This window comes from Macrobrachium rosenbergii, chromosome 42 (genome assembly GCF_040412425.1).
Source record: "Macrobrachium rosenbergii isolate ZJJX-2024 chromosome 42, ASM4041242v1, whole genome shotgun sequence".
Taxonomy (NCBI): domain Eukaryota; kingdom Metazoa; phylum Arthropoda; class Malacostraca; order Decapoda; family Palaemonidae; genus Macrobrachium; species Macrobrachium rosenbergii.
Window position 1 is genome coordinate 54,741,201 of NC_089782.1, and position 17,359 is coordinate 54,758,559.

Consider the following 17,359-nt stretch of genomic DNA (forward strand, 5'->3'; position numbering starts at 1 on the left):
TCTGGTTCTGGAGGCTCTCAGTGTTCTGTCAGTCTCAGCTTTGCAGGTGGCCATCTACAGTAGCTGCTCATCATGTCCAGCCACAATGCATCCCCACCCTTCAACATGGCCTTGACGTCAGGTTTACTGATGCCCAATGGCGTAATCTCAAACCAGAGGAAGCTCTCAGTGCTGTGGAAAAAATAGTGCTTCGGTCATCAGATCAGGCACTGCACTGGTCTGATTTTTTTTTTACTATAGCTCAAGGGTCAGATCAGTCTGTGAGTGATTATTGAGATTTCAGATGCCCAAATTGTGATTTTGACCTGTCAGAATACATGTTATTATGTAAACTTATGGTAGGCCTTAGTAACTACGAATTAAAAAGACAAGTGTTTCAGTCTTGTAATATCATTAATAATAGTGATACATTTCGGGCCATGTGCTGTACATTTGAAGCAGACAGCAAGGATGCTAAAGGAGGGAAATCTTAGCACAATTTTCTGGATATGGCTGGTACCAACATCGACTTGGATCCTGCACCAGAAGTTGCAGGGACCCAGAATGCCAGAGGTAATGTGAACCCCACACACCATAACTGCAGTAATTGCAAAGGCCAACACGGGACATGGTGGGGACAGGGCCTCTTGCATAGTCAAATCCCTCACATGCACAGTTGTCAGAAGGTAGGTCATCTGAAGAAGTACTGTAGAAGCAGAAAGAAGAATATGGAGGGGTCTGTTGCCTCTGTAGACATTCCAGGGGTTGGTGTAGTGGCTGAAGCCCGACCATACCCCCTCAACCCACAATCAAGGTGGAGGCCAAACATGATCATGGGATGGATGGTGAGTTTGCCTCCGCTGTGGTGGACACATGCGCCAAGTGTGCATAGCGTGGCCCTCCCCACTTTCATTAATTAATGTGTGACCTTCACTGCTGTGACATGGGGCTGGCCTGAGCAATGTTGTCAACATACCCCCAAAGTGCAAGGGATTGGCCACCTGCTGAATTAAGTATGAAGGGTGCTACACTTTGCAGGACATTAATTTTATTTCATGAAGACAGCTAAACACTTCTACCTTTCATTAACAGCCTGTAAGGAAATGGGCCTCATTGGATGTAAATAGGCCTAGTGCCCTCAGTGACACAACTCCAGCTGCAACAGCCACCATGCCTCCAAAGCTGATGACAGTGATTCTTCCACCATTAGAGAAGAATGTTCCAAGACTTGAGAAATGGTTATTGCAACATTTTTCATCTTCAGAGTTCAACACCTCAAGGGAACCTCTACCTGTGATGACAGGTAAGCCTCATCACATCCATTTTAACCCTGGAGTAGTACTGTAAGCCTGCCACATGCCTGCATCAATCCCTAAGCATTGGTAGGTTGAGCTTAAAGTCCAGCTCGACAAAGATGTAAAAAGAGGAGTCCTGCAACCAATTCCCCTGGAGTGGCAACAGAATGGTGTGCTCATATGTAGTAAACACTTGAGGAGGAGGGAGTCTCGATAACGATAAAGTATCCCTCACCATCCTCCAATACCTTAACACACCCCTACATGGGGTGGATAAGTCCCCAGCACAACTCACTACCAGCAGACAATTACGTGATGGTGTGCCCACAGCCAGACAACATTATAAAGTAACCAGGCACTGGCACCAGACACTCAGGAAAAGGGAACTGGAAGTGGCAAAAGAGCAAGAAAAACTATGCTCTGTGGACACCTCCAGACAGCTGATGCCCCTCGAGACAGGTGCTCATGTTCAAATCCAAAATCAGGACTCCAGCAGGTAAGACAGAACAGGTGTTGTGACAGAAACTCTCCCACACTGTCAGTACACAAAAAGATTAGATGGTAGTGGCTGCTTATCCTTAAAACCAGAGACACTGTACCATTGCACCCTGTAAAAAATAAATCCAAACCTGCATGGATTACAGATTTTGTAGGTTAAACACGTGGATTAATTGATAATTTTGTCTGTTAAAGAGATTTTCTTTTGTTTAAACAAATAGTCAAGAGTTAATGTCATTATGTTTGTCTCAGGATGTGCTTGTACTGGCTAATGTTGCTGATCGTTTATAATGATTGTTTTTGTTTTGATTTGTTTCTCTGTCTCTCTTGTTTTAAGATGTTGTTTACCACTTTTTTTAATTGTTTATTTACCAGTGAATTTTGTGCAAAAAATAATGAGTTTAAAAGAATATTGTCACTGCCAAATTTTTGGAGGGGAGATGTAGGGGTTTTTAGTGTACAAGCTGTGGGCAGTCTCTTGGCAGCTATGATGTTACCACTTTGACACTGTCTCAGTCTGTACCTTGCCCTCATCTAGAGAGCATGCCCTATTCTTTGTAAGAGCTTATAGAATAAAAGCATTCAACCCAACACAACCTGACTTTCTGCCTTAAGCAAGAGACAGGAGAAGAAAAATGGAAGGAGACCAGTCACCCACACACTCGCTCTTGCCCACCAAATACCATAGATGAGGTGCAGCCTGTTCTCTTAGGGGAGTTGGGTGAACTATGTAACTTGTTGGGCAGCTACCACAGGACCCAAGGAAAACATGTCCAATAACTTGCAGGCAATGTCCCAAAGATAGAGTGAGGGGACTAGTCTGGCACAACCACACCCCAGCTTTAAAGCCTGTTGAACCAACAGGTTCCTTCAGAATACCAGAGTTGGGGCGAAGCCCCTAACATCATGAGGCCTCACCCAGACTGTACCCCTGTCTTCCTCGCCAGATGAGGCACACGCCTGCTTCATTGTCTTATGTAGCCAGGAAGAGATTGTGTTCTTGGACACCTCTTTCTTGGTTGAATCAGTATTAACGAAGAGTCATTGGCACTCAGGACTGAGATCTTGAGTTCTCTTAAGATAGTATAGCAGCACCCCAACAGGACACAGTAGCATGTTGTCCAGATCACTACCTATGAAATCCTCTAGATATGGGATCAAAAAGGACTTGAACCTGATTTCAGGGACTGGCGGATTTTGAGTCTTTGCTACAAATTCTAGGACAAACTCAAGCAATACAGATCCACATCCCCTCGAAAGTTTGACATCAAAAGAGAGGCCATGAAGCTTACCTAGTCTCTTGCCAAAGCCAGGGCAACAAGAAAACAGTTTTCAGGGTCAGATCTCTGTCTGATGACTCTCAACAGCTCTTGCAAGCTACAAGTAGGTCTCCTAAGGATGAGTCACATCCCACCCAAGGGACCTGGTGATACTACTTGACATACTATAGGGAAATCTCTCTTGGGACCTCGGATAATGGAGCTAGCAGGTCTCAATACCACTTGGTGTGTGGCCACCTGGGGGCCACCAGAGTCAACCTTAGGTTCAGGGTAGTCAACACCCTGTTGATTGTCCCGTTGCTAAGTAACCAATTGGTTCTTAGTCATGTAAAATGAGTCTAATCCTTCAGGCCAGCCCTAGGAGAGCTGTTAATCAGCTCATTGGTCTGGTAAAACTAAGGTATACTTAACTTAAACCTGACAAATCAAACAAAAGGGAGGGAAGGGATGCTGTAAGGTGTCCTCCATTGCACCCCATGGGTCCGGCAACTATTAAGCAGGCCACAGGAAGTTTCCTGTTGTGCTGAATGGCAAACAGGTCGATGCTCAGAGCACCCCAAAGCTCAAAGAGCCTCTTGCTATGCTGCACATAGAAACAAGAAGTCTTGTGTCTCCCTGCGAATAATGAGATGAGTTGAAGATTTTGTTTACTTAACTTTGAAGTATAATAAATTGAACAGGCAAAATTTTAGGTTGCTCTTTCACCCACCACATGAATGTTCTTGGTTCCCGGTTCCAAAGCGCTCACTCCACAAACACAGTTGTGGGGACACCACACTGTCAGTGTTAGGTGCAGAGCTGTGTAACTTTAATCAGTTTTTACCAGGTTTTCTCGTTTCTTTTGTTAAACCCTTTTTCCAGATGACACTAACTTCCCTTTTTATTTACTGTTTCTCACTTTTCTAAGCTTGTAAATCGTCTTTAGCTTTACTTTCTTTAGGTCGTCAACAACTTGAGTGTTTGTTTTATTCCCAGAACATTGTGATTTTCTGCAGTAAATCCTTAAAATAATTCTTTGTATGTATATGCGTTGATGTGGTATTTTTCATTATCACTTATCATAATTAATTCCATTTCTAATTACCTCCCAAAAGTTAAGGTGATATTAATGAACTTATTTTTTATTTTGCCTTACTTTTTACCCCCTCCCCTTTTACTTTTCCGGTTACTGGGTTAGTGCTGTTATTTGGCTTTGACACCCGGCACTTCCCTGGTCAATACAATTCTTAACTTTCATTGTTGCTCTTATGTATTACCTCAGTCCTCTGTCATGGGGTTTCAGAATCTTTAAAGTTACATCCTGATCTTTTATTTTCTGTAATGTCTTACAGGAGAAGAGATGTTGGGTGTTGTCCTCCTCCACTCGGCAGAGATCACAAACTTCATCCTTGTATTTTCCCTGGAAACTAGCCCTCAAATCCAACATATTCAGTCTGGCCGTAATTATCATTGAAGCATCTTTGCTTCAAATTCCTTGATGTACCAGTTTTCACTGAAGCCTTCTATTAACCTTAGCTTCTTCGTTTCTTTTCTCTTCCCTTTCAAGGTCTTTTCAATCTCTTCCTTAATTGACATCTTTATTTCCCTTTTCAATGCTTTTTTTGTCGCATTTTCTCATTCGTTGAATCTTTATGTTATATTTAGTACATAAGCTTGCTATGCTTTTTGTCCGGCACTATCCATAGGGGGCCTCGTAGTTGATCTTGCTCTATCTTTAATTTATCTTTTTCATCCGACCTTATTGTGTTACGGAACAGCACGAACCTTTTATACTCTACTCTGTAAGCTACGGGACATATGCCGGGTTCCGCTATAAATTTCCTATACGATGTGTCCTTTTGTTGTTCACATATTCCTTGGAAGATCCATACTACAGTTTATCTAGTTCACATTAAGCCATTTTCAGTGATGTTACTCCATGTTGCTATGTTGGCAAATAATGTTGGTACCACGACTGTTTCAAATATCTTTTGTCTCACATCTAATGTCATATTTCCTACTGTCTTGTTTTGCTCATGTTTTCTCACTCAGTCTTTATCTTCCAGGAACCAATGCGAATACTTTGCTAAAAATACCGACAACGGCGGAGGTTTCGTCACGCATCCTTGCAGGAGCTGGGTGTACGACAACTCTACGTATGTCAGCACGATAACTTCGGAGGTGTGTAACGTCGAGAGCTGTTGGCGATGTCGTTATATATTTTTTTTAGAGTAGGCCTAGTAGTGGCTCTTTACACGTCGAATGATTAACTGTATTATTTCTCATTCCACAGATATATTTCATAACTGGTTAAAGTGTACAAAAATAAGGCTCATTAAAAAAAATGTACCAATAAACAGTGAACTTGAAAATGTGATATACGTAATGTATAGGATCCATTATAAGTACCTAGCGTTAGGAAATTTATGCAGTTCATATTTTTATTGATTAACGTGTCATTGTTGGTAATCCAGCTGTCATTACTGATGTCACAACTCTTGTGTGGGTCTTGCTAAATGAGCCCATTCTTTGTTACAGTTTGATTTAATATGCCCGTACAACTACCTCCGAGCGACCTATCAGAGTATGTACATGTTTGGTACGTTTGTTGGGGCGCCTCTCAATGGAATTCTAGCCGACAGGTAAGGATCACGTACTCTCTCTCTCTCTCTCTCTCTCTCTCTCTCTCTCTCTCTCGTAGTATGGTAGTGCCGTCAGTGCACCTCACGTGGCGCACCATAGGTATTACCAAAGGGTGTTTCAGCGTCCCTTCGGCCCTAAGCTGTTATCACTTTTTAGGCTTTCACTTGGCCTCCAATCCCCGCTGCTTCGTTCAGTTTAGCTGTCCATCCTCTCTAACTTCTTAGTGTAACTAGAAGATTTTCTCCCAGTTCCTCCTTTAGATCCTTGTACTTCATCTCCTTTATTTTCCAGCTCTCTCTTTGCATGTCTTAAGCGCTGGCTGGCCGAAAATGCCCCAATGCTTGGTTTGACAGCCCATATTTCATTAAATCAAATTCTCTCTCTCTCTCTCTCTCTCTCTCTCTCTCTCTCTCTCTCTCTCTCTCTCTCTCTCTCTCTCGTAAGTCAGTGTCCTTCAGACATCTACAACTGTCTTTCCCCATTCCCTAAGTACAGCATGTTTTGAAAAGTTGTGATTGAAATTCACGTTCAGGAGACTTTCTCTTTCCTGCCATCGAGGTCCATCTCTTACGACACATCATTTCCTGTCCCAAGTAAAGGTTCCTTTCTGTTTTCCAGATTTGGAAGGAAGACTATGCTGTCCATAGGAACGACTCTCTTCGCTCTCATTGCCATAGGATCCAGCTGGATCCCAGATTTCTCCGCCATTTTGGTGTCGAGATTCTTGTTGGGCCTCCTGCACCCGGTGGTATTGCAAACGGGGTATATACTAGGTAAGACCTGAAGAAGCCCTTGGGAGTTGAGAGGCCATTTTCTGAAATAAGTCAGTCGGTTGTTAACTCACTCTTCCTGGAGTGTCATTCATTTTTTATGCATTTAATTTTTTCTGATCATTTTCTAACAATAGATAAGATTACATTTAGGGATAATTTTTTTTTATTCCGTTTAAAAATAAGTTGCATCCTTGCTCAAATGAATACAACCTTGTTTTTTTCTGCAGGAAGGCGAGTACAGTAATAATCATAATCGTAAATATGAGTGGCTAAATTGCAAAGATTCCAAATTGATTTTTGCGTGGACAGTTTTAACATTTAGTAAATTTGGTCGTTTCACCAAGTGTCATTTTTAAATATCGGTAACATTTTCTATAAAAAAAAAATGACTGAAATTCATGTGATAGTTTCCTACTTCATTGGATTCGTGGAGGAAACACTCTGCAAGCAATAAAAACAAAATGAAGTTTAGGTTAATCTTGAAATGTCGGAACATAATATTATGTGTCACGAGGGTTTGTGTTACCCCCTCCCCCCTCTTACCACATACTAAACTACAGCCATGCTTTATTCTGTCCGAATGTTACTTATGTATTATAATCGTGTCTGCCACTGAATAAAATGGCTATACAGTAAAACCTCAGCTTAATGGACCTCACCCTAATGAACTTCTGCACTTACCAGCTACATTATTGTTGTTTTTTTTGCTATGTACCACTTTTAAACATCTTTAATGCTAAATGTAAAATACAGGTTAGTTTAGGTCAGTAGCCATGTGGAATTTCTGTTAGCCATCAGAAAATACTCAAGTACAAGCTATAATATTGCGTCTTAATGGAATTTTTACCTTTCAGAAAGTTAAGTTGAGGTGCTTCTGTGTAGGTTTTGATATTTTACCCCCTAAACGTACAAAGGGTATTACTTTGTAATTTACTTGTCCTCCAGCCATGGAAGTGTGTGAGCCCCGTCACCGTTCTGTCGTTGGTATAATCCTTGCCCTGCCATGGGCATTAGCCACCATGCTTTGGGGAGGCATGGCCTATTTCATCAGGGACTGGCGATGGCTGCAGACGGCTACTAGTCTCTCAGGAATTCTCATCATTCCAGTTCTTTGGTAAGCCAGATTTACCATAAATCTTCAGTAACTCTGCAACTGTGGTTTATTATCTTGCATTTTACTATAGTCGCAAGAAATATGCATTTATTGACAGTAAATTTAGTTTTCAAATACAGCACATGCGCAGATGATACTTTTATCTATTGATACAAGAACTGCTTCTTTAGATTGCAACCCTCTTCAATAAAGAATAGATATTTTCATATCCGTTATTCCTCTTGTATTGAAAATTGACATCAGCATGAGATTTTAATGACCACTGAGAATGAATAAGTAGGACAGATATGAAACAGCTGTTTTGACCCATGCAACCGTGCCCTGCAGGTTCATAGATGAATCTCCAAGATGGCTCATTGTGGAGGGCCAATTTGAGAGGGCTAACAAGGTTTTACGAAGGGCAGCGAGTTGGAATAAGGTCACCCTCCCACCTCAAGAAGAGTTAAATGCCCTCATGAGAACTATACAGAGAGAGGTATGAAGACTAGCCAAGAGAATATCCAGTCTGCTATAATAGCTATAATTACAGATGACATGTTCCACTGAAAATAGCGTCTCTAGTGACTAGTAGATTCTAAATATATGTTTCAACTTAAAGAAAGCAATAAACGATTAAACACTTGACTATGATGGTGAGGATGGGTCTATTCCAGCACTTGTATATGTATCTGAATTCGACAGATATTCTGTATTGCATATAAGCGGGAGTAGACTTATACACTTCTTTGTAGTCAGGCAGATAATATTACCTCGTTCTGATATTCCGGATGCAGGTTTGAATCTTTCTGGCCATCAAAATTTCTTTGTATGATTCTTCATTTGGATCTTAGGCTTCTCAGTGACAAGCATATCCAAAGTTTGAAGAAATCAAGAAGTTAAGAGGGTCTTGTAGTTATTACAGATATAATTAAATCTATTATATATACCTTTTCAAATTTAGCCATTTTATTCTCATCGTATATGCAAAATGCTGATTTTTTTTTTAAATCCTTTCAGTCTGCTTTTGCCAAACAGCAAGCAGTGCAGGACCAGCAAGAGGCTTCTGGGTGTCGTCAGAAGAGTTTGTATCACATTAAAAGGCTTTTAATTTTGTTCAGGTATATGAGACTTTGACATTCCCTATCTGTCACTTATGGTGCGTCCACACTGCAGTGAAACATATCACAAACAGACATCAACAACTTATCACACAGACTCTACAAACAGGTTGAACACAAGTCAATGACTTGGTGGTAGTCATAGCCAGTACTTCATATGATTATCCAGCATTTGCTAAAGATTTGTTCTTCACTTATGGCCAGTGACTTGTTCCCAACCCATTTTTGATATGGATGAGATAAATTGCCGACATGTATTTATGACATGCTTTACTATGGTGTGGAAGTACCCTCGGGGTTTGCTGACCTTTGTGATCTTTTTAGTATCCGTGAAACAGATTATTAAAAATACTTTCAACAAATGGTTTCAGTTGAGTTTAAGCTAGTTTGTGTTTGTTTTTAAGCGGATGAAATAATATATTTTTCACAGAGATCAAACTTGCATGAATTTAGTGTAAAGTTGATTGTGGTGAAAATGAGGTAATGCATCATTTGCATCCATTTGTATTGTGGAAACAAATACTAAACAACTTGGATTGCTTTCATATTTGACGATAAATTCCACATCATCCAAAGTTAATGTGAGCACATTATAGCCCATTCACGTCTCAACACACTGTTATTGTCGCGTGCCAATTGATCCAAGACGACGTCCAAAGTGTTTACTGGACATGTACTTCCTTTTCTTCCAGGACACCCAAACTCCGAAAAATCACAATCATCGTATATTTGAAATTCTTGTTGGTAAACTTGGTCTTCTATGGGCTTGCACTCAATGCAGTCAACTACAGTGCTGATCCATTTGTGTACATGGTCCTCGGTGGGCTAGCAGAAGTGCCTGCATACACAGTGACGGCTCCCATTGTTGCAGCTTTTGGACGTCGTGTACCATCCATTCTGTTGTACCTTTTAAGTGGTGCCTCCATTTTTGCTGTCTCCTTCATTTCACCAAGTAGGTCTGGATGGGTTACTACCTTGTTTTAATTTTTTGGTGATAGAAATTGATGGCACCCTGTGGAGGGTACTAAAGGATCTTTTTAGTGTTCTGTCAGTCAGGTGAATTACTTTCAATCATTTACTTTTTATCTATTCCCTGTGACCTTTTCCCACCTGACTTTAGTTTTACCTTACTCCAACTTTCACTTCCCACTTGAGAACGAGTCCTAAGAGATTCTTTCAAAATGGCTCGGTGGTCTCATTCAGCTGCTGATGATGATCTATTCTTGTTACTTAGATTGTCCAACTGTGTAGCAGAAAATTACAGCTTTTAATCATTCAACAGTTAACGACAATTGTTTATTTTAGCCAACAGTTATAATAGAGTTCATAAGTTATTGGATGAAAGTGTTGAAATTTTCCCCATATGTTAATAACATGTTATTTCTTCTTAAATAATTTTAGGAGATTCTAATGCAGTGATAAAATGTTTTTTTGGATATTGATATAGAACTGGTAACAAGCAGAATGCAGGCATTACAAGCCAGAGATAAAGAAAGTTTTGTCTGTAGTTATGTCACAGTGAGAGAGAGAGAGAGAGAGAGAGAGAGAGAGAGAGAGAGAGAGAGAGAGAGAGAGAGAGAGAGAGAGAGAGAGAGACTACTCAACAAAATAACTCTTTTTATCCACATAGCAAAGGTCTGTTTCTCCAAAGAATGAGTAGGATATAAAAGAATAAACAAGCTTTAGTTACTAGATAGTATGTAAGCAAGCAGCAAACGTACTATCCAGAAACTTGGATATAAGAACTGTGTCTGTGATCTATCCTTACAGCAGATCCTCGCTTAAATCCTCCGCCAAGATCAAGGGGTTCCTCTGACGGCATAAGATTCCCTGGTTTTGAGGACATGACCCTCAGTCCAAAAGATTATGTTGGGCCTTCTGTCCCACCAAGTATGTACATCTGTATAGCCTCAACCTAACTTGAGTAGAGCCTATTTAGGAAGACACGTAATTACACCAGGCTTTAGAGAAGCTCACTCACTTTTATCCACAACTAATAAGCTTAATTCTTCGCTTTGTGTTTATACTAAAGGCTGTAAATACTAATTCTAGTGGTAAAGGCGGCAGAAATACTCATGTTTTGGTGTTCATGTAAACAGAGTTGTTTTTTTTTTTTTTGCATACTAATAGTGTAACCCCTCTTTTGTAGGTAGAGCAACTAAAATGCAGTTTTCAGTAGCTTTTAGATACCTTTGTTTTGCTCAGTAGACGAAAATTTATCTGTATCCTTCTTCATTGTAATAATAATAATAATAATAATAATAAAATAATAATCAGTATTGTGAACAGCAATGAGATTGTTAATGATAAAATAATTATGTTCAAATAATATTTTAGCAGCTGGTTTGCGGTGAAAAGTAACCAAACCTAATTCACTGATATAAAGTGAAGGGTATGACGGCAAATTTGAATCAGGATAGATTGGACATTATTGTCAGTCTTTGATCAGTTTTCTCGTTGTTTACGCTCCTCTGTGACACTGCTTTCATTGCTTTTCCTTGTGTTGTCAGCTAAAGGCTTTATAAAAAGCTTTCAGTCGTGGAACGTACAGGTAGGTAAAGAAGCTTTTCCATATGCCTATTTTTAAATGGATTCATTGTACGGTTGTGTATCATATGACAATGTTATGTGCACTCTTAGTACTCGCTTGGCCCCACAGGATGAGAAACCTTTGCCGTGTGCTGTATCATTAAACAACTGTGAATATTCGTTTATGTATCTAAATACTGTATCAAGAATAAATGTAGGTGAATTAGAGAGAAATAAGAAATACTGCGATTATTGAACAAAATCAATAATATGGGAACATGCTAAGAATAAAGATATTGTAGTCAAGTAATACCTGAGTACGGGTAGGCTTGGACTGAGGTCTAAAGTCTAAATACATCTGTAAAAATTGTAATGTTCCGCTGCTATTTTGGATGATAATTTCATGTTTGATTCATAGTTAGAATGGTTGTTGGTTTCTTTGGTGACCATGAATTAGAGTATAGAAAAAACAGGATTTTGAAAAATGTGGAAGTGGTGTTCATTGAATACTTTGAAATAATTATATAACATATGTGTTAGTATTTGTATTGTTCTTAATAGTATTTTAAACATGTGCAGTACATTGTGTTGATTTTTAGAGATTGACTTGAGCTGTCATAAGTAATAATTGCTAAGTCAGCAACGCTCTATTTTTAATCCAGGTTTTGCAAACCCCATTAGGTTTTGTGGATATATATACAGCTTTTAGCAGGTTTTAAACTTTAATGGATGGCACCATGACTTCAGCTTCGTTATGTCCTTATGATTAGGACAGGATTCTGCACAGAAAGGCTAGGAAGTACAGTACACACTTATTTTTTTTGAGATTCCAGAAGTCATTTGGTATCACACAGGTACTGATATTACAGGATGGTCCTTTGATTGTAGAATAGGGCCAGAATTAAGCTCTCCCTGTTACTTTGCATTGTAGATTATTTAAACCCTTGATGTGGACGACCCTTGAAAAATAACTTGTAAGATTTGTCTTACTCTGCTTAATAACGCTGTTACATTTCTGTATATTCCCTGAAGTGTAAACTCAGTTGTGTAATACAGTACCTAATTTTGTATATATTGGTAGGACCAAGCTCTTTTATAGCTTTGTGGTTTTCTAAATAGCCACAAGCAGTGCATGTTTGTTCCTATGTATAGTCATGCATGCATATACTTTTTTTATGTTATGATACAATTGATGTTTCAGTACAGTATTGTGTAACCTAGTTTTTGTAGGGTAGGTAAATTGTTAGTAGTTTGGAGAATAACAGTATAACTAGAATTTAGAGAGTAGCAGTACATAACTTGAATATTGTTTTTGAAACTCACTAGATTATTTAGAAACTTTCAATAATATAAACTGTTCAGGGAATTCATACAGTTTTGTAATGTTCTTGCTTTTTGCTCTTTATTCGCACCCCACACACATTAATTCAGCTATATGTATTACAGTTTTGTTTCTGTGTCGTTTTAATGTGGAAATAGAAGTGCTCCATGACTAGCACCATTTTAGTTAGGCTATAATGATTTCTAGAAATAAATAGTATTTTACATTCTGTTTATAGCGTACAGAAAAAATCTTGTGTGAATACTGGGTCTCTCATATCCAAAATTATTTCAACTTAGTGATGGGGTCATTCCAAACATTACCCTTTCAGTACTTTGCACAGATATCAACAAGCAAATTAAGAAAATGAGTAAAGTAAAAATGGGTTATTTTTATGATTTTGATCCTGTTGACTTCATTCAGTATTCCCAGCTTAAGAGTCTGAATTTGTAAAATTTATGTGGCAGACTCCATCAGAAATCTGATCTTTTATCTGCTTTCCCATAGGTTTAGGCTGGCTGGTTATGACCTTAGCCATGGTGGGTAAGATGTGCATCAGCGCTGCCTTCCAGCTGCTGTACCTGTATTGCAGTGAACTTTTCCCCACTGAAGTGAGACTTCAGGCACTTGGCTCAGCTACAATCGCTTCACGAGTAGGGTCAATGACGTCTCCATTTATCACAGAATTGCTGGTGAGCTTGCGCATAGTGCAATGTTGAGAATAGCATACACCCACTCCTTCAAATAAACACAAACACAAGTACACACATACAGGGAGATATATACATATAAGTATAAAAAGTCAAACAATATACATAGATTCATGGCTATATTTCCATACAGTAGTATCTCAATTCATAAGACACTTTAAGGATTTGGGTTTCCGAGAGGCAACAAAATTTATTAAGTAGCAAAGACCCTGTACCACAGCCTACACTTGAATATTTCTGGACATCTTGCAACTAACAGCAATTCCACATAGTTCCTAGCCTAATCTTGACATTCAGGTTATAAGATTTATTTAAAAATGTATCAAATTTAAAATGGTGGTATTATAGAAAAATGATGATCATAATGTATGTGATAAATACAGAAGTTCATCAAGTTGATGTGTTACTGACCTACTTACAGATAAACGTACAGTTTGTTCGACTTGCAGGTCTGCGTTGTGATGTTATTCTAATACAAATACAAGAGCAAAAATACACAGAGTTCTCTCAAATAAGCATACCCTTGATGCGCAAGGAATGCTGATTTTTAGATACACTGAAGTTAGTGAGGAAATGGTTTTACCACTATTAAGCCTGTGTCATTCGCTGCATTAGAGTATTAATGGAAATTATTTTATTTTCAGGGTCCACTTTATCCAAGGGCACCATCTATCTTATTTGGCATATCAGCATTTGTAGCGGGAATAGCTACAATTCCTCTGCATGAAACTTTAGGCAGACCTCTACCTGATACTATTACAGACCTGGAGAAACCTCAGATACAGTAAGTCTCTCTCTCTCTCACTAACCTAAACAACTGTATTACAGAATTATTTACATATTTTCACATCTCAAAATGGGTCAGGCGCTTCTAAATCTGTAACAAATCCGAAATTTCTGTCTTGTGCCTGACAAACAATTCATTGCAACAATAATGTTGACAATTAATGGACTTATTCCTTAGTAATGCACTTGACCGTTAAACCCCATTGCAAAGCTTAGTATTAAGATGAAGGTCCTTGTTGTTCAATTTTTCAGGGAACCTGAAGAACCAGATGAAGAAACAGAGATGGCTAAACTCCGGGCGTAGTTAGTCTACAAATCTGTGATGAAACTTTTCTATTCTCTCAAGTTCCCTCAACCACAGTCGTGCTGTTCTACCGAACAAGCTCAGCGCATGATCTACCTCCAATATCCTAATTTGCATTTGCCATTCTCCATGCGTTCTTCTGTGAAGAAGCGTGCCAGTTTACATGTAAGACATTATATTAAGTGCTACTCAAGAATTTATAAGGAATTGGCAGTGATAAAAATGCATTTTTATATCAGTAGTATTGCTTTCATCGTAACAGCTTTTGTATTCATTTGGTTAAGATTCGTGGCCATTCTCACCCTTTAAGGGTTCTTTGACAAAAGACAAATACACTATTTTTCCTTATCTTGCTCTCTTTTTAAAGGAATCTTTTTTTATGTCTCAGCATTTATAGACTTGTTTGAAAGGCTAGCAGTGGATTAGGTTCTGGTAAACCTCAAGTAAGGTCAATTCAGTAAGTTTTTTTAAGGCTCAAAGACTTCCATTCCCATTATGTATGTGAAGTGCATTATCTTGAATTTGAAGAATCTATGTACCATGCATAGTTTTGAATGTGCATTACTCATTAGAATAAGCTAAACTAAAAACAGAACATTGGGCTCATAAATCAGTATGCAAAACTACAGTACTCTTTTCCAAGGTTTTAGGGCTGTATATAGTGTCCCTGGGATCGTGACTTACCATATCAGCCCTATGTTATATTGCAACCATTTTTAGATATAAGAGAAATCTGTAGTGAATATAATTATCAATCATAAACTTGTCTTACTTAGTGTTGTGGGGTGACTGGTGCCTATCATTCTCTGGTCCATGTGTGACCAAGAATTCTTATAGCTGGGTGAAGTTATCGTTGTTAAGTTTCAATCCAGTGGCTTTCAAGATTTCTTTAAGAAATCAGAGCTGAATGCGGAGGGACTGTGATCACTAGGCGCCCTCCTGCATTTTTGCCTCTGCATTGGTTTTTGCAACCAGCTGCATAAAATGCATTACATTAATTAAGCTACAGGAAGGCTCTGCCTGCCACCAGTCAGTATGTTGTTCCATGATACATTACATTATTAAATTTTCCTAAAGTTACTAGGTTTTTTAGATTCTCAAATCCATTCAAGTGCATGATTAATAATTTGTTACTTTTCAGAGCTAAATTGTGTTTTACAGTAGTTCAGCGTTCATAATGCTGATTTATATCCATCTGTTAAAAGTTTAACTGGAATCAGTGTGTTTTCTTGATAAGATTAACAATCATCCGACTTGACTTCAAACATGAATTTATTTCATTCTTGACAATTGGCTTTTTTTTTTTAGATTATAACTAAAGCTTAGAATTTGCTCTTCATTTAAGAGAGGGGGGTTAATATTCAGGTTAATATTTTGTATACTTAAATGTATAATTCCCCCAACTGTATCATTTACTCTTCCATTCTGATATCATAATTTACTGTTGCTATTCTGTCACAGTTTTGCAAATATGAAGAATGAGGATGACAAAGGACATTCGACTGTCTGGTGGTGAATGAACTTACTCAGTGATGACGATAATAAAAGGACAATGCTAACGCTGCCTCCTTAAACAATGGACTCTCCAAGTAAATAGAGGTCATGGATGTCAAAAATTATCTGGTTGAAAGGGTAGAAAAAGGATAAAGGAAGCTGCTAGTCTTTTTATTCAAACACTTATCCCTGGAAATGTTTATAAAAAATGGATTAGTGTACGTTTTTACTTTAATTCTTGTACCAAAAATGGCTTTGTTTGTCATACATTTATAATTTCATTTTATTTTCAGAATTTATCTTGTAGATCTGTCTATTACTTCCCATTACCAGTATTTCCACGAATCCTAATAATATTTCTTACCGAAATGAAGGGAATAGTATATCTTCCAGTACCATAAGGCAAAGGGAAATACTCTGACCATGACATTTTTTGTGCATTTATCAAGAGCAGTTCCCTCTTACATGCTTTTTGTCATCCATAGTGCATTGGGCAGTATTTTAAAGTTGCTGTCGGGTACTGGTGAGTTTCATTTACATATTTTTATCAACAGTATATGCTGATAAATTCTGCTTCTCCTTATTTTGTGATTGTATGGGGTGCATGAGTTATGTTAATATTGTGATAGGTATTAGATGCCAGCGTAATGGTAAAATCTTTATAACATTTATTAAAGTTGTATTTTGTATAAAAATTTTTATGTATCAGTTTATTATTTTCCTTCTCAACCCGGTTACATGTCAGTATTAGAAAGCAAGTATATGGAATCCACAGTGTCCCATCTCAAGACCCGTAGAACTAGCTCCCAGGTAGCACCTAATGTTTTGTTTCAATAATATAATTTGCTTGGAAGATCTGTTCTTGAGGGAGAGGTGAAAAATGTAGCAAGGTGAAACTTAAAAATAGGTGGGCAGCTAACCTGAAAGCAGATGAAAAGTCAGAGATAAAAGCTGATGCTGCACTGGCTTGCTGGTGCATAGAACCTTCATTACCATTTACAGTGTGCCATAGAAACTGTGCTGTCAGGTAACCACGTACGTTGACTTATATGAATATGTTGCAAAGGCAAGGGCAAAGAGAAGAGGTGGGAGAAATTCCCTTAGGATCTTGACCTGGCAGATGAAAAAAAATGTTGGAATAAGAAGGTGGGTGACAAGTGATGGAGAAGATACAAAAGATGCAATCTCTATGAAAGATTAAAGTAGGAAAGAGAGAAATGGTGGAGCAGTGAAGCATTGCATTGAAAGTCTTTTGGATGAAAAAGAGTGAGTAGAAACAGGAGGGCGTTGACATGACACAGTAAGTGTAGCACTTGGAGAGGTTAGGAGAGCCCCTTCCTGGAAGTAATTGGAGGACCACAAACTGGAAAGTTGTTTTGAATACTCTATATGAAAGCACTGTAAACAAGAGGAGCCTCAAAAAGGTCTAGGTGTAGGAAAGATGGATCATCATAAATATTCTTAGTCAACTTTTCCCTTCATGAGGTTAGATGTGCAGTGAATTCTGTCCAGCCTCTTCTCTCCTGACCTCTGAGATAGGGAGGATGCCTCTGTAAT

At 38.6% G+C, this 17,359-nt stretch overlaps 1 protein-coding gene across 6 annotated transcripts in view; it reads left to right on the forward strand.

The window, feature by feature from the left end:
- Nucleotides 1-16,507, forward strand: part of LOC136828437 (organic cation transporter protein-like) — a 65,166-nt gene extending 48,659 nt beyond the window's left edge. The window contains exons 4-15 of one of the 6 annotated variants that reach the window (XR_010850042.1): nt 5,098-5,212; nt 5,570-5,673; nt 6,293-6,447; nt 7,393-7,561; nt 7,889-8,036; nt 8,558-8,658; nt 9,351-9,610; nt 10,429-10,548; nt 13,016-13,200; nt 13,863-14,002; nt 14,257-14,473; nt 15,770-16,507. Coding sequence is in view for 3 of the 6 variants with exons in the window: in XM_067086498.1 (XP_066942599.1) it covers nt 5,098-5,212; nt 5,570-5,673; nt 6,293-6,447; nt 7,393-7,561; nt 7,889-8,036; nt 8,558-8,658; nt 9,351-9,610; nt 10,429-10,548; nt 13,016-13,200; nt 13,863-14,002; nt 14,257-14,308 (1,549 nt within the window). In the remaining 3 variants the exon portion in view is untranslated. Of the gene's footprint in view, nt 1-5,097; nt 5,213-5,569; nt 5,674-6,292; nt 6,448-7,392; nt 7,562-7,888; nt 8,037-8,557; nt 8,659-9,350; nt 9,611-10,428; nt 10,549-13,015; nt 13,201-13,862; nt 14,003-14,256 lie in introns of all 6 variants that reach the window. The other 5 variants (XR_010850043.1, XR_010850044.1, XM_067086498.1 and 2 more) reach the window with 5 other exon arrangements.
- The last annotated feature ends 852 nt before the right edge of the window (nt 16,508-17,359 follow it).